Source organism: Mus caroli, unplaced genomic scaffold, assembly GCF_978045245.1.
Source record: "Mus caroli unplaced genomic scaffold, Mus_caroli_1 scaffold_2, whole genome shotgun sequence".
Taxonomy (NCBI): Eukaryota; Metazoa; Chordata; class Mammalia; order Rodentia; family Muridae; genus Mus; species Mus caroli.
In genome coordinates this window covers 24,357,385-24,382,208 of record NW_028227257.1, presented here as the reverse complement: position 1 = coordinate 24,382,208, position 24,824 = coordinate 24,357,385, and the positions used below count along the sequence as shown (strand labels likewise).

The window sequence follows — 24,824 nt, the reverse complement described above, 5'->3', positions numbered from 1 at the left end:
CATCTCCTCCTCACCGCTGGAGAGGAAATTCTCCCCAGCAGCTTCCTTCTTCCCCAATGGGTCGAGTCCTTGCGTCGCGGACTCCCGTCAGCCCGCCCCATCACTGCTGGCCCCTGATAGGCTGCTCGATCTGTCCGTCTCCACAAAGGACTGTGCGCAGGCTCAGAAGGGCGGGGAACGCGGCTAAGTCTTGGCGATTTGGAGCTGCAGGATCCGTCCGAGATGGTGAGTGTCCTCCCAAGGCGGCGATAGCGGGCTGCGGCCGCCCGGCGTGGCCATCCCCCGGTAGGGGTTCTGGTCGTTGGGCGTCGCCCCGCGGGACCCGGGGATGCGGGCCTTTAGTCCCAGCCGAGGCGGAGCGACCGGAAGCTGGTCTGTGAGCGGCCGCCCCGGAGGCCCGCCCTCCGGCTCGATTACAGTTTTGCATTTTGGTCAGTGTTGGGAGACCCCGGCCGGGCTGCGACGTTTTCTGAAGTCCGGCATATGGCAGGCACCATGGGCGTAAGCGCTTACGTGCGTGGCCTTTCCTCCTCCGCTCTGGGAAGTAGGTACGGCCATTAGGGCCATCTTCACACTTGGAATCCTAACCTAAGGCAGCCGTCCCGGGGATTCGAACTCTGCAGGCTTGACTGCCGCCTGTGGGTTCAGTTTGGCGTTGGGGTCCACTTTGGGGGCAGGGTGGTGCTTTTAACCCTCACAAGTGTACAGAATTTAAAAGGCCTTTTCCGTCGTTAAACCAAACCTCAATCTTATTTACAACGGGTGCACGCTTGCAATTCCAGCACTGGGAAGGCGAAGGCAAAAGGATTTGCAGTTGGAGGGCAAGCTATTTTTGTTTTTAAAGTTAAATATTTTATGTATATAAGTAGTGTTTTGCTTGTATGTATTGTTAAGTGTTCCTGCTGCTATAGAAGGGTTTCGTGGGTACTCCTCGGAAGCCCAGGAACCACACAGCTCTGAGGGGAGAAGGTGTCCCATGGAAGGGCATCCTGAGGCACGGGGCCAGGAAGCACACAACTCCGAGAGGAAGTCTCCTCAACAGCAGGGAGGGTATCCCCAGCTGAGCCGAGTAGTTCAGGAGTCTCATTGCAGGGACAAATCCAGGGTGTGGAGGGATGAATCCTGGGGTGGCTGTCTCTGCTCTGGGGAGTGGGCAGCAGGACACTAAACAAAGAAGAAGTCTTATGTAGGGTTTCTTAGGTGGCAGAGCTTCTCAGGGCAGAGATTTCCAGAGTGAGAATTGGTTGGGATTTGGGGGAGCTCTGGGATTGGTAGGTTTTCCTGTCCAGGCATTGGTGGCTTGTTTTTGTTGTTTTTGTTTGTTTGTTTGTTGCCCCCTTTTTCCTTCATCAGGACCATTGAGCTAGGATGGGAAGGCCTTCCCAACTGCAGGCAGCTTTGGCTGAGGTGCCATCACTGTTGAACTGTTTGGGGAGGCCAGAGAGGACATGGTACCAGGGGTACCTCCTGATGGCTGAGGCAGCTCCTGTGAGGGCTCCTGAGGCAGGAGCAGAGGTGCAGCCATTTTGACAGCTGCAGCCTGCTGCTTAGGGAATACATGTCTATGTATAATGTGCCTGGAGAGGCATCAGATGGGGACTGGATTTCCTGATGCCTGTGAGCCACCATATAGGTGCTGGGAGTCAAATTCACTCCTATGGAAGAAAATCCAGTGCTTTTAATTACTAAGCCATCTTTTTAGCCCCAGAAAACTAAGCAACTGAGAAGGAAACAGACTGGCATCACCTAGACAGTGGTTATCAACCTCAGTCTCAGCCCACAGGGATCACATACCAGATATTTAGAGTTATGAAGTAACAGGGAAATAATTTTGTGGCTGGGGGTCACTACAACATGAGGAACCATATTAAAGGGTCGCAGATTGGGAGGGTTAAGGACCACTGAGCTAGAGGCAACTACGTAGGTACATTGTGTATGGTGTTCTTATTCTGTTTTTGTTGTGTCCAGCATCGATTGTTCAATTAGGGGTCTGTGATTTTCATGGTATCACGAAGAATGTCTCTACATCATCAAAAACAGTATTGCTTCAAATCTATGCAGTTATTTTCCACAACACTCACCTGTAAAAAAATTTTAATAGGAAACTGTAGAGATGGGCTCAACCATTGAGGGTATTTGTCGTTCTTACAGAAGATTCAGGTTCAATTCCCAACACCCACATGTCTGCTCACATCCGTTTGTAACGCCACTTCTAGATCTGACACCTACTTCTGACTTCTGCAGGCTCCTGCATAAGTCATACATACTGCATATATAAAGTAAATACATCAATATATTTTTAAAATTTTAAATAGCATATTCACAGTTTTAATACAAAAGGATCTAAGTGAAAAATTGCTCTCTCATCCATCCCTAATCCCAGCTTCAGTCTCCTTCAGGAACAACCAGATTTGTGTGTGTATGTGTGTGTGTGTGTGTCTGTCTGTCTGTCTGTGTTGTCTGTGTGTCTGTCTGTCTGTCTATGTCTTTGTGTGTCTGTATGTGTGAATCTCCCTCTGTAGACCAGGGAGTTCTTTATACAACAGAATGTGTATATATATCTGAAAGTTCCTCTGTAGGCCAGGCTGGCCTAGAATTCACAAAGATCTGCCTGCCTCCCAACTCCCAAGTTTTGGGGTTAAAGGTGTGCTCCAGACAGGACCCCCCGCCCCCCGGAGTAATTTACATAAGTGTATATGTGCTGTTTTTTTCATACATGGTAGATTTCTATAATCAGTACTATATTGTTTGCATTCATAAAATTACTACATATTTAGATGAACATTCCAAATGAACTCATGTGGCCCTGTTGTACATGATCTGTAGGAGGTGCACATGGTCATTCTTACCCCTCCCCCAAGCTAACCACTGTTGGCAGCTGGGCACGCTTCCTTTTTGATATGTTTGGTATGTGGGACTATTTTCTTATTTGTGCCTTATATAGTGCACAACTTGCCATTTAACCAAGGATGACTTTGAACTTCCAATCCTCCTGCCTCTACCTCCTAAATGCTGGGATTTGGGGTATGTGCCACCATACTCATTAGTGTAATTTTGGTCATAAAGTTTACTTTATGATACATGATACTATAAAGATGTTTATTCTGATCTGAAGCAAGGGCTTAGTGATTAAGAGCACATACTACTCTTCCAGAGGAACAGGGTTAGGTTCCCAGTGCCCACATTAGACAGGACACAACTGCCTCTAACTCCAACTCTGGGGAACCAACACCCTCTTCTGGCCTTATGGGTCACTACACTCATGTGCACAAACCTACAGACATGATTATAAATTACATATACCACACACATTATATGTGTGTGTATGTATGTATGAGTGTGTGTGTGTTCATTGATTCATTCCTCCATTCACTTAAATACCTGCTGTTGCCAGATGTGATGGCTTATATTGTACTACCAGCACTTGGGGAGCAGAGGCAAGTGGGTCTCTATATTAAATGCCAGCTTGGTCTACATAGTTTCAGGTCAGTCCGTGCTGAATAGTGAGGCCCTGTCTTTACACACGCACATACCCCAAAAGAAAACCAGACTATCATTACAAGAGCCTGTGAATCTGAGGCCCCACTCATAAAGCTCAGATCATATAAGAACACACTCATACTCATTCCAAACACACACATACACACACCTACCTTTTACAAACCTTTCTAAGGCTGCACAGTACCCTAAGCTCATACATTTAGTTTACTTTCTTCTACAGACAGTGCTGGCAGTAATTGCCTTTATCTTTGACACTCCTGCCATATAGAACTATTCTATAGGATAGTTTATATTGGTGGAAGCTGCTCATTAGAACTATTAAATAAAATCACACTTTTTGTCCAGGTTTACTCTAGCACGTAGCTGGTTTCCTCTTTTCCTGTTTTTTCTTAACATGTACATCTTCAAGATCTCCATATTTGGTATTTATTTACTGCCTAAAAGCATTTAACCAAACCTTACTGTTACATCGTTATATGTATTTTTGGTTTTTCAAGACAGGGTTTCCCTGTGTATCGTTGGCTGTCCTGGAACTCACTCTGTAGTCCAGGCTGGTCTCAAACTCACAAGAGATCAGCCTGCCTCTTCCCCTAAGTGGTGGGATTAAAGGTGTGCACCATCACCCAGCTATGATAAATTATTTGTTTACTATATAATAGTTGATAAAGTGGTGTGTATGTGTGTGTGAGTGAGTGAATATGGAGTGCTAGCTGTCCATGTATGCATGTATGAATGTGTGTGTGTGTGTATGTATATGGAGTGATAGCTGTCCAGGAACTTGCTATAGAGGCCAGACCAGCCTCGATCTCTGATATCTACTGCCTCTGCTCCCAGAGTGTATCACCACACCCAGCCATTGTTCCAACAGAATTTTGGCAAGCCATTTCCCTGGTATACAATCTAAGTTATACATAATGCTGTGGTCTATAATTTTTGGTTGTTTCTTTTAAATGAAGTAGATTATTTATTTAAATGAGTCTCAAGCAAGGCATTTCTGAGGCAAAGGGAGCAGTACTTAGGCTTCATACACTGTACTGTGTGGTTTCTCCGAGGCCATTGATCTTGAGGGCTTTGCCTTAATGAAGCCAGCATTAAAATGGTCCTGCACTGTTGAGTTTTCATTCCTTTAAAGGTGTTTAGGTGTTCGTAATTTATTTTAGATGTGTTTTCTGTTTTCTATCTCCTATTATAATGAACATGTGCCGTTTTTCTTATTATTTTGTGGATTTTTACTTTTTTTTTTTTTTTTTTTTTTTTTGAGCCAGAGTTTCTCTGTATAACTGGCTGTCCTGGAACTCAGTATGTAGATCAGGCTGGTGTTGAACTCAGAGATCCATCCACTGGTTTCTGCCTCCTAAATGCTGAGATTAAAGGATGTGCCACCACCATGCCCAGCTTTTATGTAATGTTTTAAGTTTTTTTTTTCTATTAAATTTTGCTATATTAGGGGTGGAACTCAAGGTCTCATGCCTACTGGACTACATCTACTTTTGTTGTTTTGTTTTGGTTTTTGTTTGCTTGCCTTTTTTTTTTTTTTTAAAGATTTATTTATTTATTATATGTAAGTACACTGTAGCTGTCTTCAGACACTCCAGAAGAGGGCGCCAGATCTCGTTACGGGTGATTGTGAGCCACCATGTGGTTGCTGGGATTTGAACTCTGGACCTTCGGAAGAGCAGTCGGGTGCTCTTACCCACTGAGCCATCTCACCAGCCCCAGTTTTTTGTTTGTTTGTTTGTTTGTTTTTTTTAAGTAAGGTTTTTTTTTTTTTTTTTGGTTTTTCGAGACAGGGTTTCTCTGTATAGCCCTGGCTGTCCTGGAACTCACTTTGTAGACCAGGCTGGCCTCGAACTCAGAAATCCACCTGCCTCTGCCTCCCAAGTGCTGGGATTAAAGGCGTGCGCCACCACCGCCCGTTTGCTTGCTTTTTTGAGACACATATCCCCTATGTAGCTCAGGCTAGCCTGGAATCTTTCCAAATGTGAGATACTTGGTGCGGTGGTACCAGATTCCACAATCCTGCAAGTACATCTAACTAGAGAATGCAGGAACAGTGTCTCCTCTTCTCTAGTGCCTGGAGTACGTTACTTTCACATGATTTAGCTTAATCAGGGGTGATAGAGAGATGGCTGAGTGGTTAAAAGTACTTGCTGCTCAATCATGGGGATTAATCTTTGGATACCAGCATCTGTGTTGGACGGTTCACAAATGTCTTTAACTCCAGATAGCTCCAAGAGGCCTGATGCCATTTTTGGGCACCTGTGGACATATGTACATATACTGAGACATACTAATAACAAGGCTACATAATTAGGCCCAGTCTCCACAAACCAAATAACAAATTTAGGCAGGAAGAATGCCACAAGTTAAAGGCCTGTCTGGGCTATAAAGTGAAAATCGTGTCTTAAATAAAAAAACCAATCAGTCTTAGTTATTGTCTTAGTGTTTTATTGCTGTGAACAAACACCATGACCAAGGCAAGTCTTATAAAAGATAACACACATTTGGGGCTGACCTACAGGTTCAGAGGTTCAGTTCATTATCATCAAGGTAGGAGAATGGCAGCATCCAGGCAGGCATGGTCTAGGCAGAGCTGAGAGTTCTACATCTTCATTGAAGGCTGCTAATGGAAGACTGACTTCCAGGCATCGAGGGTGAGTGTCTTATAGCCCAAACCTACTCCCTGGGCAGAGCATATACATCACATTCCACTCCCTGGCCTGGATAGGCTTGTTCAAGCATTAGTCTATGGGCGCCATACCTAAACATAGCATAATGCAAAATACATTAAGTCCTGCTTCAAAAGTCCCCTTAGTCTACAGCAGTCTCAACAAGTTAAAAGTCCAAAGTTCAAAGTCTCTTCTGTGGTTCATCCAATCATTTAGCTGTAATTACAGGAAACCAGCTGGGCAGACTCAAACTCTGCATCTCCATGGCTGATGTCAAAGAAGTCTTCAGATCTCCAATTCCCTTCATCTTTGTTGACAGCAACAAACTTCTTTCTCCTAGGTTGGTTCCACTCCTTGTTAGCAACATTCCTCAGCAGATGGTGTCTCCAAGGCAATTTTAATGTAACAGTTTCTTGTTTCAATGTCTGGGATCCACACATGATCTTCTGGGCTCCTCCAAAGGGCTGGCTTCATTTCTTAAGCTCTGCCCTCTGTAGCACTCTAAGCTCAGGTTGATCCACTCCACCATCCTTGGTAATCATCCCATGGTACTGGCATCTCCAATATACTGGGGTCTTCCCCTGCAACTAGGCTTCACCAGTAGTTTCTCTTTTTTTTTTTTTTTTTTTTGGTTTTTCGAGACAGGGTTTCTCTGTATAGCCCTGGCTGTCCTGGAACTCACTTTGTAGACCAGGCTGGCCTCGAACTCAGAAATCCGCCTGCCTCTGCCTCCCGAGTGCTGGGATTAAAGGCGTGCGCCACCACGCCCGGCTCACCAGTAGTTTCTCAACAGGCTCTCTTCATGATGTTAAGCCTCAACTCCTTTGCAGGATCCCTTCCTGGGCCATCAATTGCAACTGAGGCTGCACTTTCACCAGTGCCTTCCCTGATCTCTCACAGTGCCAAGCCTCAGCTGTTCATGATCCCTTCATGCCTTTAAAACCAGTACCACCTGGGTGACTCTTACACATTACCAAGTACAACTGCAGCACAAGGTACAACCTTGGCAATCTCTGGAACACAGCTTCTTTGTGCTCTCAGAAAATATTTCCCCGAAGATTACACTTCAGTGATGCTGGTCTCTTCTTAATCACCATAAATTTCTTAGCTCCAGCTAACCAGCATCAATTGTCCTACTAGTCTTGGGCCAGGTCTGCCCAGTTCAATCACTCCCAGCAACAAAGTCTTCCATATTCCTACTAGGATGGCTCATTGGGCCCCATTTAAAACATTCCATGACTTTCCAAATCCAAAGTCCCAAAATCCACATCCTTCCAAACAAAAACATGGTCAAGCCTATCACAACAATACCCCAGTCCCTGGTACATTTTCATCTGAAGGCTGCTGGTAGAAGACTGACTTCCAGGCATTGAGGGTGAGTGTCTGATAGCCCACACCCACAGTGACACACCTACTCCAACAGGGCCACACCTTCTAATAGTGCCATTTCCTGGGCAGAACATATACAAACCATCACAGCTATGTTTCCATTGATATGAAGAAACACCACAACCAAGGCAACTCTTATAAAAGAAAGCATTATTGGGGGCTTGGTCACAGTTTCAGAGGGTTAGTCCAATATCTTACCATGGCAGGAAGCACACAGGCATGGCATTCAAGCACTAGCTGGGAGCTTTACATCCTGGTCCATAGTCAGGGAGCAAGTGGGAAAAGACAAACAGAAGGCCTAGCACAGGATTTTCAAATCTCAAAGCCCAACTCCAGTGACACACCTCCAACAAGTTCACACCTCTTCATCCTTAACAGTCCAACTAGGGACTAGGCATTCAAATAATTACTGCAACTTATAATGAGTGTATTTATGGTTTAGGGTTTTAGAGGGTTAGAGTTCATGGTGGTTTTACAAAGGCAGCAGGAACATCTGTCTGTGAACTTACATCTTCATCTGGAAATTGGAGGCAGAGGTGAGCTGGGAATGGCCTAAGTCTCTTGAAACCTGAAGGACTGCCCCTAGTGACATACTTTCTCAAGAATATATCTCCTAATACTCCCTAAAAGTTTCACTAATGGGCATTCAAATATTAAAACATGAGTCTGCTGGGAGCCATTCTCATTCAAGCCACCACACAAGCATATAATCTTTAGATATTGAATGTGTCAAGCCCCACAGCCACCATTGTAGAGACCTCTGAGGGGTAGAGCTAAAGTTGTGTTTTCCCTGCATGTATGTGTCAAAGAATGCCAGGAGAGTGATGGATCTCATGGAACTGCTGGAACCAGCTGGTCAGTCAACATGGGAACCATGACCAGGGAGTGAGAATGATTATAGGAAAGGCAGAAAGAAGATGCAAGAGGGCTGCTGGTCAGTACTATGCCAGCAAGCAAGTATATTTTCTCAAGTGTCTTTTGAAGGCAAGCAACACAAAACATGGCCAGTTCCACAAATGCTTATGTGGCAAGTTTATGGCACACAGTATCTTATGTTTGACTGAGGCTATTTCCTTCAGGCTAGAACAGTCTCTCAAGGATGTATGCATAAGTGGAGGAACTTGGCAGGGTATAATGCATGTCTTAATTGAAAACAGATGTCAACAGACTCAGACTCACTAATGATTAATCATAACCAAGAAGTCAGTCAAAGTTAACTCTGGGATTGGTGAGATGGCTCAGTGGGTAAGAGCACTGATTGCTCTTCCGAAGATCCTGAGTTCAAATCCCAGCAAACACATGGTGGCTCACAACCACCAGTAATGAGATCAGACGCCCTCTTCTGGTACATCTGAAGACAGCTACAGTGTACTTATTTATAATAAATCTTTGGGCCAAAGTGAGTGGGGTTGACTGGTGGGAGCAGAGGTCTTAAATTCAATTCCCAATAACCACATGAAGGCTCACAACCATCTGTACAGCTACAGTGTACTTATATATACATAAAATAAATAAATCTTCAAAGTTCACTCTGGAAGTGCTCCCACATATCCTCTATACAAACCAAAGCTGTCTCAGCTATTGGTGCAGAAAGACTGTGCCTGTTTTAGGCATCCCCTCAAGTATGGACCTTACTTATCATCGGTACATGAATCTTACCATTCATGTCCTGTCTTAGGATGATCCACCTCTGAGAGAATCTTACCTGTCTTTTTTATCTGTAAAAGGCACTTTATCAGTTACTGCACAGAAAGTTGTGCCTATCTTAGGTTGCCATCTGAAAACACAGCTCTTACCCATCATTGGCACATGAATAGTCTTGTATTCATGACCTGTCTTAGGTTGAAAGGTTTTCAAGATGATCTTACCTGTCATTGACTACCAGCTTCTGCTAGGGAAGACATTGGAGCTTGAACTTGTGTAACTCTGCTTTGACATCTGTAAAAGCACTGGTGATTTCTCTCAAAAGAACAGGTAACAGACATGCCATAAAAAGGATCATAAAGCCAAGTCCTGCTATGCCCAATAAGAGAGATGTATACAAGGACCATGAAAGAAAAATGGCCTGTAACTTTTTCAGAATATCATTTGCAGTACTAGCAGCTTCAAAAGCTAAAGGCTTTGCATTTCTTAAACTTACAGCCTCCTTGTGCGGGGCTAACAAATCTAAAGAAGTGTTGGTATTATGCCAAATACCGTGGAGGTGCCTTTTTACTCTGGTCCAGTTTTGCTGACTCTCATTATACATTTGGCTTCTGACTTTCAGTCCTTGCACCTCATCTCCTGTGATCTGCACTATATCATACAATGTGTCAGTTTTTTGTTCTAGCCCTCTATCCAAATCCTCTTGTATGCACAGGACATTGGTTACATTTTCTGCAAGATGATTAGCAAAACTAGGTGCTTGTACCTCTTGTGCTGAAACTAATGCAGAAGTAGTAGCGCTGGCTATAAACACTATGAGAGCAGCAACACCAGCAATGATCGGCCTAAGCATACCTTTGCTCCTTCCTTGCCAGAAGGTGATCCAATTCTCCCAAGATTTGTAAGCCTTTTTCAGAATACCAGGGTTCAGAAAAATTTACAGGACTCATAATAGAAGCTGGTTGATGCACTACCATTACAGATAGACCATCATACAGTGCAGAATCGCAATTGGACAAAAGACCATTAAAACAAACACTGAACTCATTATCAGAGCCTACAACAAAGTTTACATTCCCAATTAGTAAAAGATCAGGTGGAGTAATGCAAGATGTCACATTTACCGTAACCCCAGAACCTGTTCCATTTTTATCCATAGCAACATAACATCATACAAAGCAGCTGTCAGTTTCCAAACATGTCTCTGACAATGTCCAGAACCAGCCCTCCAAATGCTCACTGTCATTTCCTTTTGTCCGATATTAATTGATTCACAGACCAGTCCATGAATGAGTCAGAATAACCGGTCTCATTAAAGGAAAGAAGAGGGTCATTATAACAACTTCTCCATTTGATTTTTCAAAGGCAGGTTTCACAATCTTTGTGTTCTCTGTCCTGAAGGTCTAAAAGCTGAGCATTCCTATCTCAATGCTTTGCCCTACAGTCTTAGAGATATTCTTCCTCTAAGTCCACAGAAACACATCTGGCATTGGTACTTTCTAGTAAAACACATAGGTAGGCCCTGACCCATAGCAGTGTAATTCACCAATTTGGAATACATTTTTAATCTCAGACCAAGGGAATCCCAACAGCTGAGTATTATTAGAGGTCACAAGTACTCCTGGCCTTGACCATACAGAAGGATGTAGCAAGGGTGGGTCAGGAACATATGCCCAGTATGGCTTCCCTGACACCATCGTCAGGGCACTCAGCAAGATCACAGTCAGCATCATCTTTGTCCCAGCATCAGCATCTCACCAATCATTCTGGCAGCCACTGTGTGAAAACCACAAATGTCCCCTTTTCTTCCTATTAATACCGGATCAGGACCCTGCCATATGCCAGTAAGTGGGTCCTTCATTTCACCTGGGCCTAAGTATGCCTAGTTGTAGAGTACCACAGACACTCAGCAGCAGAGAGTCCTTTGGCATCCAGGATCAAAAAATTCAAAATAAAAATTTGTGGTGAAGGAGTATACAATAACTCCTTTTTAAATGTTTTTGTAACTGATTTTTTTTAGAGCTCCTTGAGATTGTTCCATAATTTCCTGTCCTTGAGGACATTAATCCATATTTTAACATATTATTTATAGTTAATATATATAATTTTAGAGCATATAATTAATATTTAATACATATGATTTATAGTTACTATATATAATGTAGTAACACATAAATCATATTCAATATAATTTATATTGTGGAAATTTTATATATATGCATATGTGAACATGTATGCAGTTATTATATACATTTCAATATATATAATTTCTAACTTGAATATGGTAGTTTATATGATTTATGTTTGGGGCAACCTGCTGCATTGGATCAGAACAGGCAGGTGTACTTATCTGGAGTCCATTTGATCTGTGACAGGTGAGTCCAAGCCTTAAGACTCTTGATTTCCAAAGTTTATATGAACTTTAGTTTGCAAAAGGATATACCATTGTATTGAAATTCATATTTTAGAAAAATAGTTAAGAGGTGTCTATTAGACACCGGGAGTAGACTCGTGTGTTTGAGAACTAGTAAAAGCTAAAGGTTTATAGCTATAGATATGCAGATTGAACAGAGATGTTTTTAGCATGATAAGCACCTTTAAGTTTATATTCAGAAGACAATCAAAGGGAAATGAAAATCTTGAGCTTATGGCTGAATTGTTTTTTTTTTGTTTTTTTTTTTTGTTTGTTTTTTTTTTGGTTTTTCGAGACAGGGTTTCTCTGTGTAGCCCTGGCTGTCCTGGAACTCACTCTGTAGACCAGGCTGGCCTCGAACTCAGAAATCCGCCTGCCTCTGCCTCCCAAGTGCTGGGATTAAAGGCGTGCGCCACCACGCCCGGCATGGCTGAATTGTTAACTGCCAGTGTTTCATTAGCGCATCCACTGATCAATGTTAAAATTTTCAACTTTGAAATGACAGTAGCATGCAGGGGGAACGAATATGAAACATTTCCCCTTTTTATACCTTAAATTGTTTCTTACATCTCGGTAACTTGAAACTATATACATTAAAACATCTTAGATCCTCCGACATTTATCACTTGCATTTACCATATGCATTTATCACTTGCATTTACCAACTTTAAACATCTTTCATCTGAAGGATTTTTTATTTCTAATTCATCACTATCCAAGTTCTTTTACATCCTCTAACCTTCATCACTTGCATTTATCAACCTCAAACATTTTACTTAGACCTTAACCTGCTGGGTTGAATCATAACTCACCTGTGCCTTGTGCTCCATGTTGCTGTCTCTTGCCCTCTGCTTCTGTCTCTGACGTTCTGGGGGGTCAGTGGGTGCTCCAGTCTGAGAGTGTGGGGAGAGGGGCCAGAGGAAGTCTGCTCCCTGGCTGGCACTGCCCGGCACACCTCCACTGTGGTGGTGCGTGGTGACCTGCTCTGGGACTGCTAGCATCCTGGATGCTGCTTCTCTCTCATGTCTAGGATCTAATCTATCCCTAATTAGGCTCAAAAGACTGAAGGTATCTACAGGTACTTAACCTGGTCCATGCACATCATAATAATCTTTAAGTCTTTCTCTAACCTTCTCCTAGGTTGCTAAATTTACTGTACCGTCTTCAAGAAACCAAGGACAGGGGCCTAGCAAACACATAAATGGATGCTCACAGTCAGCTATTGGATGGATCACAGGGCCCCCAATGGAGGAGCTAGAGAAAGTATCCAAGGAGCTAAAGAGATCTGCAACCCTGTAGGTGCAACAACATTGTGAACTAACCAGTATCCCGGAGCTCTTGACTCTAGCTACATATGTATCAAAAGATGGCTTAGTCGGCCATCACTGCAAAGAGAGGCCCATTGGACACGCAAACTTTATATGCCCCAGTACAGGGGAACGCCAGGGCCAAAAAGTGGGAGTGGGGGGGGAAGGGTATGGGGGACTTTTGGGATAACATTGGAAATGTAATTGAGGAAAATACGTAATAAAAAAATATTAAAAAAAAAAAGAAGGAAAAAAAAAAGAAACCAAGGACAAACCTTCTCTACAAAATCTAAAAAATTAGATGTAATTGCTGTTGCCCTACTTTAGCAAAGCATATTCTTAAGCATTTGTACACAAAGCCTATGATTGTTTCCCCTTCACATCTTTTTTCCCTGTCTTTTTCTTTTTCCAAGCTCCCTTATCTGTTTCCCTGTGTCTGTTACAAGAAACTCTAATTGCACTGAGCCCCTTTTTCTTTCTCAAGCTCTCCCTTCCTCCTCATTGTTCTTCACTTGATCCCCTAATTCCAACCAACCTGCTGGGAACAGTCCTCTGAGGCGGGAGTGAGGATAATTATAGGGAAGGCAGAAAAAAGATGCAAGAGACAGATATGGAAGGGCTGCAGGTCAATACCACATTGGCCTCTAGTTTTTCTTAGCCTTTTTATACTTCACAGTATTCTGGGAAGCAAAGCCACAGGAACAACTGCTGCAATATATACATAAGCCATCAGTTCTCATCCCAAAGCCTCCCTGTAACTCCCACCAAGGTCAATAGAATCTTCAGTCCCTCATCTTGAGCCTGAAGTGCACCTTCTCTTATTGTTCCATGCCTCAGCAGGCCAGGAAATCTGCCAATACTCCTGACCTGCCTTGACTCTGCCTGGCAGGCAGGCTTTTATTTTCTTTCTCTCCACAGAAGCAGGCAAACGGCTTCTGACACAACCATGCCCTTTTGCCCAGGTTCTAGATTAGAGGCATGAAGCTGCTTGGCGCTCTGTAGGAGGAGCTCTCTACCCACCCTGTGGCATCTGGCACTGTTCTTACAGGAAGTAGGTTGTTAGGATGAGCCTTTCATAAAAATAACCCATTGTGTTACTACACACACACACACACACACACACACACACACACACACACACACCACCCCCAGCTCTAGCTCTTTGGACCCAGGTGATGGAGAACCATTCTTTCTGTGAATGATACCCCTGTTTCCAAAGACCCTTTGCCTTCTCCCCCTTTGGAGATAAAGTCTCTCTACAAAACCCTGACAGTGCTATAGCTCACTATGTACAGACTGGCCTTGATTTCACAGAGATCTGAATGCCTGTCCTGACTCTACGTTTGAGGAGCTTATGACTAGATCCAAGCCTGTGGAATAAGCACACTTCAAAACCAGGCTCCAGCCATAGAGAGAGGAAGGTCAGCTAGACTTGTGTTTATGGGGACCTACTCTGCTGACCACTCTAAGAGACTAAGTAGCTAGACACAGGATCTGATGTGTCTCACATAGTCACAGACTAGGTCTTGAAGAGATGTGTCAGGTGGTCTAGAAAACTATTTGGTTTCAGAAAAGCAGCTTTGAAAGTTTGTTTTTTTAAAGGGGTGGGGAGGACCAGGTGTGATAGTACACATCTTTAATCCCAGCAGAGGCAGAGGCAGGCAGTCTCTTAGTTTTCTTCCAGCCTGGTCTACAGAATGAGTTCCAGGACAGCCAGGGCTGTGTAGAAGCATGTTTCACAGAGGGAGACTCCTACATCTCATTAGCTGCTCAGTTGACAGGTTCTGTGTGCTCGGACATCCCACCTTGAGCAGTTTCTGGATAATCAGAACTCTTCCTGAGACATAGTTCCTGTTCGTTCGTCCTTCCTTTTCTTTTTTCTTTTCTTTTCTTTTCTTTTCTTTTCTTTTCTTTTCTTTTCTTTTCTTTCTTTCTTTCTTTTTTGGTGTGTGTGTGTGTGTGTGTGTGTTTGAGACAGGGTTTCCCTGTGTAATCCTGGCTGTCCTGGAACTCACTCTGTAGACCAGGCTGGCCTCAAACTCAGAGCTCTGCCTGCCTCTGCCTCCCAAGTGCTAGGATTAAAGGTGTGTGCCACCACTGCCCAGCATATTTCCTGTTCTTATATACCAAGTGTCACTGTGTCTAGGGTAGCAGCTTTTTAAGTCACTGAGTTTATTATCCTTATGGGGTCATTTTGCTCCCTTTGGAATATTTTCATTTTTGATGTTTAACCTACAAAGACACAGTGCCTCTTTCCTGTTAAAAGCTACTACTTAGGTTTTTGTTTTTGTTTTTTCCAGTTCATCAGAATACTGTTCCAGAAGAGTGAGTCATGGGCCATGGGTGTGTCTGTACTCCAGGGAATGGGGTTTTTATTCTGCTCTCAAATAGCTGATGGGCAGGAAGGGGGTGGCCGCCTGATGTAAGGGGCCAGAAACAGTGCTGCTCATGCTGGGGCTGCCAGGGGTGGCCTGAGGAGCACTCCATATGGACCCGGCCTGGGTGTTGCTTTTTAGATGACTGTCATTCCTGGGCCAGGATCTGAAGACATTAATCCAGTCTGCCTACTGACTCCTAATATTGGTCTCCTTTCTGGCAGGCAGAGGTGGAGGAAACACTCAAGAGGCTTCAAAGCCAGAAAGGAGTGCAGGGCATCATCGTGGTGAACACAGAAGGTAGGCCCTTGTCCATCCTGCACCCAGGCAGGTCTCCAGAAAGCAGCCCACACCACACACAGTGTCCTTCCTCAATCCTAAGGAGCCCAGATTCATTCTCATTTTCTTTCTTTAAAACAGTTCCAAAGTTCTGATACTATTCTTTTTGTTTTTTTGTTTTTTTAAGATTTATTTATTATCATATGTAAGTACACTGTAGCTGTCTTCAGACACCCCAGAAGAGGGCAGCATATCTCATTATGGATGGTTGTGAGCCACCATGTGGTTGCTAGGATTTGAACTCAGAACCTTCAGAAGAGCAGCCATCTCTCCATCCCCTCTGATAGTATTCTTGTGATTTTTTTTTCTTCTTTTGAGGCAGGGTATTGGTGTGTCACCTAAGCTATCCTGGAACGTAGGATCCTCCTGCTTCTGCCTCCTGTGTGCTGGAGCTAAAGGCATGCACCACCTTAGAGATCTTAACTTAGTAAATATGAATTTTTTTCTCAGTTCCACTGCCCTGACAGATCACAACTGTCAGTATTCTGTGTTTTTCAGCCCTTGTGATCATCCAACTTATTTCTCATGTGATAATCAGAGTTGGTAAGACTTGTTTTTGTGTTAAGGTAGATCTCTGTGAGTTTGAGGCCAGCCAGGGCTACACAGAGACAGGAAGAAATTTAATTGATGATTGCCTCTTATTACAAAGCCAAAATTGCTTCTAAGATTTATTTTTTATTTTTATTTTCTGCATTTTGTTTTCTTTTGCCTACATGTTAAGTGTCTACCATATGTGTGCATTGTATGAGGAGCCAGAAAAGAGTGTCAATTCCCTGGAACTGGAGTTACGGAAGGTTGTGAGCTGCCATGTGGTGCTGGGACTTGAGCCCAGGTCCTCTCTCTGGAAGAGCCATCTCTCTAACCTGCAGAACCAAGATTCAAATCTGAGTGCACCTGAGGGGTCTGTAGGCCCTGATGGCCCCAACAGCCCTAAGGACCAGCCTCGGAGAGAGATTCATGGACCTGTCCAGGAGGCAGCAGAGAGAAGTAGTGAAGATCCAGGGGAACCACATAGACCCTGCTTCTGGCCCTGATCTAGTATACAGGCAGATGGCTGGCTGACAGACTGGTGTGCCGAGGCTGCAGACGCAGCTTGTAGGTGTGAGCAGCCCAAGAAGATAGATGTCTGAGATGGCTGAAGCTGTCAGTCTTCTCCATTGAAGGCTGTTCTCTGACCTCAGTATAAGTTTTTACCCCTACTTAGAATGTGTACTGTTGCCAGTCTGCCTTCCAGGTCTTCCTTAGACTCTCCTCTTTGAAAAAGATAAGCTCTAGGGTTGTTTACAACCACCTGTATCTCTACTTCTGGAGGGTTTGATCCCCCTTCTAACCTTCTCAGGCTGCTACATGCACATGGTGTCCCCTGTTAGGAATACATACACATACATAAGTATTTTTAAAAAGAGAGCAGCAGCTAAGTCTTTACATCGCAGTGAACCTGCAGTGTCACCACTCAGGAGGATCGTGTTAAATTCCAAGCTATTCTGATCCTATCATGAGTTCTAGGTCAGTCAAGGCTACATAATGAGACCCTGGTTCAAAGGGGAGGGTTTATTTATTTACTTACTTATTTTTACCATACCTCATTTTACCACGAGGAAATTGAGATTCAGAGAGATCAAGTAGGTCCCTTGCATGTCCAGCACTTGTGAGATAGAGGCCCAAGAACTGGGCTTAAAAAGAATCATCCTCAGCTACATAGTGAGTTTAAGGACAACATGCATGAGATCCTGGGCTCCAAAAGCCAAAGTGGGGCGGGTAGCTAAGGATGTGCCCTGGTAGGACTGTGCAGCCTCGGCCTCGTCAACAAAGCACCTGGCGCTCCTTGCTTCTAGCACACCTCGGCTAGGACAGAATGTGTACTGGGTAGCACTATCTAGTAAATTTTTCTCTTCTCAGTGTTGGGGCTCAGGCTCCTTGCCCTGTACATACTAGGCAAATGTTCTACCCACTAGCCCCATCGAAGGGTTGAACCATGTCTCAAAAACGTGCTTCCCCAGCAGCCACGTAAGTCTGCAAGCTACACAGTAAGGGCTTGCAGTTAGGTTGCCTAGTAGTGGTAGGCCTCTGTGAGGCCCACCTCACATTAGGAAGGATGCCCCTTCTTCCCTGTGCCCCTTACCTTCTCTTCTAGAGTGAGCCACTGAATGGTTAGGTTCACTGGCACCTTTACATTTGCCTACTTGATATATAAGCAAACTCATTCTATTATCTAAAGGTAAATCCAGGAATAACTCAACTACCAACATCAGTTGATGTTTCACACGTAACCACGATGCTAGTGGGCAAATGAGATTAGATCCTGCCTGCACCCAGGGAATTTATAGTCTGGTGGGAGATGCATAAAGGTCTACTTTCCTAATAGTGTGGTACTGGGGTTCTAACTACTCTAAAAAAAAAACTGCACAGTACTGGGATGTCATCAGACGGGAGGGTTCTTCCTTTAGGACCATCCCACTGTGGATAGATTACAGCGGGCACCAGTCACACTGCCACCCTCAGCTGTCGAGAGGCCTCATGGGGCTCGGGGCTGCATGTTTTTGCCACCTAGAACCCAACAGCAGCATCGAGGCCCCAGCCTCAGTCCCTTAAAGACAAATGACCACTGTAGCCCATTCCTGCACCTTCATTCTCCTGCTCAGCTGCTTCACAGGTTCCTGGTGGAAGGCTGCCTCTGGCTAATCGCCAGGCTGTTTGTTCACCATTGGCCAGATTTGCAGGGCCCATGTCTAGCCACTTGGATGTAAGGAGTGCCTGTAACACATTCCTCACCGGTGTCAGACTTCTCTTGGATGGAGCCTTCTGACAGGCACCTGACAACAGAACGTGGCTCAAGCCACATCCCTCACCACATGACAGCAGGCACCAGTGATGACAGTAGGATACCCAATAAGCATTTAATTGTTCGGACTTCAAAAAGAGAGGCTTAATACACAGTGATAGTCATTGGCTGGTTAATTATACCAGTAAAGTCCAAGTCTAAGCATCCAGCAACAGGGGGAAGCTGGAGGTATGGACTCTTACTTCATGGGCTCTTTTTATGATTTGTTGTTGTCTTAGTTAGGGTTTTACTGCTGTGAACAGACACCATGACCAAGGCAACTCTTAAGACAACATTTAATTGGGACTGGCTCACAGGTTCAGAGGTTCAGTCCATTATCATCAAGGTAGGAGCATGGCAGCATCCAGGCAGGCATGGTGCAGGAGGAGCTGAGAGTTCTTTATCTGAAGGGTGCTATGAAAAGACTGGCTCCCAGGCAGTGATGGTCTTAAATAAAGCCCACACCCACAGTGACACACCTGCCTCCTAATGGTGTCACTCTCTGGTCCAAGGATATACATCACGGTTATGTTGTGCTAGGTACTGGACCCAGGACTCAGACAGACTACACAGAAAAACGCACCTTACCACTGAACTACACTTCCAACCTCTTACTGGGCTGTTTTAGAAGACACTCACATAGAAACACACTGGGGTGGGGAAGCATCTTCATATGCTTACAGCTCAGCCAGCCTTTCCAAGAACAGTCACGGGTAATATCGTCTCAGTGTAAGTGGACCTCTTTTCTTTCTTCCTCCTTTTCGTCCTCTTTGTGTATATGAGTGTTGTTTTCCTGTACATCTGCATGACAAAAGAGGACTTCAGATCCCATTACAGTTGGTTGTGAGCCATGTGCTTGCTGGGAATTGAACTCAGGACCTCAGGTACAACAACCAGTGCTCTTAACCCAACTGAGCCATCTCTCCAGTTCCCAACCTCTTTTCTGCTTGGTTTCCATTTGTCCTTCGCACAGGCATTCCCATCAAGAGCACAATGGACAACCCCACCACTACACAGTATGCCAGCCTCATGCACAACTTCATCTTGAAGGCGCGGAGCACTGTGCGTGAGATTGACGCCCAGAACGACCTGACCTTCCTTCGAATTCGCTCCAAGAAAAATGAAATTATGGTGGCACCAGGTAAGGGTTCTTGCCCCTTCACATTTAGTTTCTGAACCTGTGGCTTATGAGGAAAGTGTGGCACAGTAATGTCTCCACAGGTTCAAGGCAGGCCTAGTGGGTGTAAAGAGTCAACTAGCTTCACTGCCCAGTCACTGTCGGGTGGCATCCCCAGTGTCTTCAGCAAGCCTCATAGAGGAACTGTGGTTTCATGAGGGAGAAAGACACAAACATTAATGCTGGTCATTCTCAGCTTGGTAAGAATTCCATAAACATGTGGGACATGGGAGGGTTGATCAGTTCTGCCTGGACAATGAACAAAGATTTCTCAGAAAAAGCAGTGTTGAAGCTGAATCTTAAGAGCCAGGAAAATATGAGTCAGAAGGGTGGAAAAGCTGTTTCTATATGAAAACGAATTTATAGTCCTGTCTCCGACCCATGTAGCCAGCTCCCCACCACTATTGGAGCAGATTGCTATTTTGAGTCACCAGTAAGAAGCTTGGCTGGTAGTATAAGCATGCCTGTGTTTAGGCCTTAGGATCATTCTCAGTGTAATGAGATGCTCACAGTGGGAGACGCCCACAAGGGTGGGAACTACAGAGGGGAGGCGCGGGGATGCCTCCTACTCTGCCTCCTCTAACTCACACAGACTAGAGTGGCAGACAGACTCTACAGCACTTCTCTGTGGTTACCTCTCCCTGTCCTGCCAAGCCATGGCTGGACATGCATGAGTTCTTTATAATGGTGCCTCAGTTTGCAGAACAGGTTAACTAAGGAAGGTATAAAAAGTGGATCCAACTTAGAAGGTGACTCAGAGCCCAGACTCGGCTGTGTGGATCTGGTCCTGTGAGTTGAGTCTATGGCAGGAAGTGCTCTGATGATGAGTTGAGGTGCTGGACGTAACATATGCGTTTGATCCCAGCACTCAGGAGGCAGAGGCAGGTGGATCTCTGAGTTCGAGGCCAGCCTGATGTAGAGTGATTTCCAGGACAATCAGAGCTACACAAACCCTGTTGGGGTTGGGGGCATCAGCCAGTCCCAGCAGCAGGTCAGTGTGGCTTCTGTTCCCAGGCCTCATGCTCCAGCCCAGTCTGCCTGGCTGGGAAGACGGGGAGGAAGAACCTGAGTCACTCACAAAAGCACTGTCGTGTATTTATGTATGCTTAACTTAACATAGCTCCTGCCAACTGACGCTTCCCACAACCACATCTGTAAAACATCAGACAGAGGTCTGTGCTGTTGAGATCCTCTGGGATATACACCATTGGGCAGAATTTGTAAGATTATCATAGAGCTAAACTTTACAAATTTTAATGAAAAGTCCACCCCTACCTCAACTTCCTGCTGTGGGACCATGAAGGACACATTTCTGTTTCCATAAAACTGGGATCCACTTGGTGGTTATGTCAATGCAGACTTGAGGTGCCCAGTGGCAGACCTAGAAACTCAGGGTGAAGGAAAGATTACGTGGTGACACAGAGACAGACACTTAGTAGAAGTGTCTCTCCACCTACTGTGTAGACAGTGTCACCTCTAGCTCCAGAGATGTCTGGGTGCGTGAGTTGGGGTTCACAGGCTGCGTGGCTCCAGTCTCCTCAGTGGAGAACATAGGGAAAGTGTGCAGGAGTGCACATGCTGGCACTTGACCTGGCTGGTGGTCCAGTGTCTCCCTCTCATGCCGTAGTTATGCTGAAGGTTGTGTGGCATGTTGAGGTGGCCGTACAGTGCTGTTTCTTGGGGCCACCACACTGCTATATCCCCCTTCCTGAGGCTCTCACACACCATCCTCCTGCTGCAACAAGCCTTTGATTCCTTACTGCCTTGCTAACATTTCCACTGTTTCTGTTTTACACAGTAAGGTCTACATTCAATAGATGGCTTTTACTGTTTTGAGATCAGGTTTCTCTACAGAGCCCCAGTTATTCTGGAACTTACTGTGTAGACCAAGCCAGCCTTGAAATCAGATACTGCCACTCAGGTACTGGGATCAAAGGCACATGCCACCATGTCTAGTTCCTAGATGGCTTTAATTTCCTCCCATTGCAGACATTCCCCCTATTGTGGAATAGGATGAGTTTGGTAGAGGGTTAGGGTTAAGGATGTCTGGGGCATAGTAAACCTCTATGTATTTGTGTCTGGGAAGATGAGTGTCCATGCCGTATCAGGTCACAAGCAAGCACCAGATCCCCCTGAGGCTGGAGGAACAGATCATGAGCTGTCCCCTGAGCTAGGAGCTAACTGCAGGGTCTCTGCAAAAGCAGCGAGTGCTCTTACCTGTTGCTGAGATGTCTCTTCAGCCCTGGGGTATTCCTGGGGTATTTCAGATGGAAATCAGTACTGCATACTTTTTTGTACCCAGCTTTATGTGGTCAATCCAGAAGTGCTGTGTTTGGGGCCTGACCGGCTATGAGTAGGGTTGGACTGCCCAAGGCTTGCTGCAGGGCAGCCCCTGCATGGCCCCACTGTGTAGTGTGGGGGCTGGAATGACCTGGAAGGAAGAGGTCCAGTCTCGTCTTACAGAAGTGACTGCTTGTGGCTCCCCTGAAGCCTAGAGTTTCATAGTTTAACACATTAAGCTTTGTAACATAGTGTGATTTATTACATCCTGGCTATCCAAATGGCTCAGCCAGTAAAGGCTCTTGTTGCTAAACCTGACCATCTGGGCTCGAGTCTTGGCTTCTACATGGTAGAAGGCAAGCCACTTTGAAAAGCTCCAGCAAGACCCACTCTCCTGAGCTCAGCCTGCTCAGCATGTGCATGCGCACAGAGAGCACCGTTTTCAATGGACGATCATAAGACACTGCCTCCTACAGTACTTAATGTAGTATTGCACAATTTAGAATTTCTGTTGGGCGTGTATATTTTTGCTTTTAGCTTGTTAATTATGTGTGCAGATTGCTTCGCTATGAAACTATAGTCACTTGTAGTGGTTTATTAGGAAAGTAACCCACTGGCACCTATCTGGAGTGATTTTGGGGTTCACTGAGGTGCCCTGGCAGAGCTAATCCTGCATAGATAGAGGCGATGCCCAGAGCATAAGTGCAGTTTCTGTCTGTCTACCTGCAGACTGCTGTCGTCCTCATCAAGATCAGAGCATCCAGGCACGAGCCCACGTGTCTAAAATGTGCTGCACAACTTCAGTTGACATGTTTGGTGAACGGAGTACCTGCTTCTAAAATCCATAAATGAATTTGGGATTGAGAGTGTACATCACTGTTCTCACTGCATTTACAAGACCCTGGCTTTAAGTCCTAGTACCCCAGAAAAATGATCAAAATCAGCGAGGTTTGCCCAGACAGACAGCAGTTTGCCCTGTTTTCTTGATAACTGAGGCCTGTCCATTTCTGTGGAGAGTCTGATTCATGAGACTATCACTGGAAAATGCTTCAAAGAAGCAAATACCTTCCTGTGACCTTTCAAAATATTCTTGAGTGGGACAGATCAGCAACAGGCCAGGCCAGTCAGCAGGCTTTATAGGATGGACTAAGGTATCTGTCAGTCATATTAAAATCTTCCTTACATTAATGTTTGTGTGTCTGTGTGCGTGCACACATGCACACTGGACTGCAGACGTCAGAGTACAATACAACCCTTAGGAATTGGTTGTTTCCATCTACCATGTGAGTCCTGGGGGTTGAACTCAGGTTATCAGGTCATCTTACCAGTCTCCAGAGGCAGTTAGTTCACTACTGCATCTCATGGAGACTTCACTTCCCATCAGCCACTTGGCAGCAGACAGTAAGGAACGTGTCGGTTACTTCCTGCCACCGATGCTCTTCTGGAAGCTCCCTCCCTCCTGCACTGTGTGGTCAGTGATTACCGTTAGCCTCTCCTGGTTGACATCTAGTGATCTTTCTTTTTATGTTTTTCTCTTTTCCAGATAAAGACTATTTCCTGATTGTGATCCAGAATCCAACTGAATAAGCCACTGTCTGGGCTTCCGGTGTCATTCCTTAATTTAATGTCCCCCAAGAATAATAGTGCTAATCATGTCAATGGGCACGTGGTGGCCACCTGAGCCCGTGTAGACCATGCCATTGATCAAGGGTTGCTCTGCCCACCCCACAAGGAGTGCCTCTGATGATCCAGTCAGCCCCTGGGAAAGCTCAGTTCTCCCTTTCAGGCTTTGGAATGAGAGCTTATGATAAGCCCACACCCAGCTCTTCAAACTTTCAGTTCACCTTGTCCCCCTTGGAAAGCTGTTTTTGTTTTTTAAAGTAAAAATTACTTCAACCCCCCCTACTGTGTTGTGTCTTTACTAGATTGGAAAGGCCTATACCTATGCTAGCACATGGTCAGCTGAACATACCCACAGCTTCTAGCCACTGGCAGGTTTTCATGGTCCCTGGGCCTGCTCCTCTTAGCTCCTGTGGCGCACTTCCTGAACATGGCTTGGTATGTGCTCGTGCCCTGGTTCCTGGGCCTTTTAGACACCTCTTTCTATTGCATTGCCCTAAGCAAAGGGAAAGAGTGGTGAGTACTGAGTAGCCACAGTGCACCTGGTATACCTCAGGAGCTCACACCATGGGATTGAAACTACCTGAGAGCTGGGGACTTGGGAGAAACAGGTGGGAAGGAGCATGGCGTTCCTGGAGTCTCACAGCTGGGAGCATGGGTCTGTAGGTAGGCAGCTCTTCGCACACGGTCGTCCTCAGTAACTCTGACCCCATCCTTTCCTGGTGAGCTCCTTCGTGGTGATCATCCTTCTGCCCATGGCACTGGTGTGTGCAAGGGGGTCCTTACCAGACGCTTCCCTCCCTCCTGCTCCTCCTCCTTCCCCAGGCCCCAGACACCCACTTGAAAAGCACCTGTACTTGCCATTACATTTTTGTCTTTTGTTCCTTGTTGCACAGAAAGAGAAACTGGTACAACTATGCTTGCAAAGGACTGGATTACAGCTGCCAGCATATATGTCAGGCAGCTGACAACCACCTCTAACTAACTGTAGCTCCAAGGAATCCCAATACCCTGGAGGGACCCCTGTACTCACATCCATATACCCACTCAGAGACAGCACAGATCTTAAAATCTTTAAAATGTCCCAAAAGCTTATAGTTGGGCTCAAGCCTGTGTGTGCAAGGCCCTGGGATCATTCGCCAGAGTCCCATAAGCCGGGCATGGGTCTGGTTGGGGCCAGCCTGGGATATGTGAAACTGTGCCTTAAAACAGATTCAGAATAAATGAAAAGGCTGCATTTGAAAGACAGCATGCTCTTCCAGAGCACCAAGTTCAGTTTCCAGTACCAA

The 24,824-nt window shown here is 45.2% G+C and overlaps 1 protein-coding gene across 1 annotated transcript; it reads left to right on the top strand.

Moving 5' to 3' along the window:
* Positions 1–150: 150 nt before the first annotated feature.
* Positions 151–23,816, top strand: Dynlrb1 (dynein light chain roadblock-type 1). The gene is made up of 4 exons (XM_021181300.3): positions 151–225; positions 15,523–15,598; positions 19,432–19,599; positions 23,459–23,816. Exons 1-4 carry the CDS (start codon positions 223–225, stop codon positions 23,500–23,502), a joined length of 291 nt encoding a protein of 96 aa, XP_021036959.1. The 5' UTR covers positions 151–222; the 3' UTR covers positions 23,503–23,816.
* Positions 23,817–24,824: the final 1,008 nt, after the last annotated feature.

Bases quoted from the DNA above. Each gene is read 5' to 3' on its own strand.
- Dynlrb1 (XM_021181300.3), top strand. The intron at 15,599-19,431 runs GTAGGCCCTTGT...TCCTTCGCACAG, and splicing joins CATCGTGGTGAACACAGAAG to GCATTCCCATCAAGAGCACA. The intron at 19,600-23,458 runs GTAAGGGTTCTT...TCTCTTTTCCAG, and splicing joins TGAAATTATGGTGGCACCAG to ATAAAGACTATTTCCTGATT.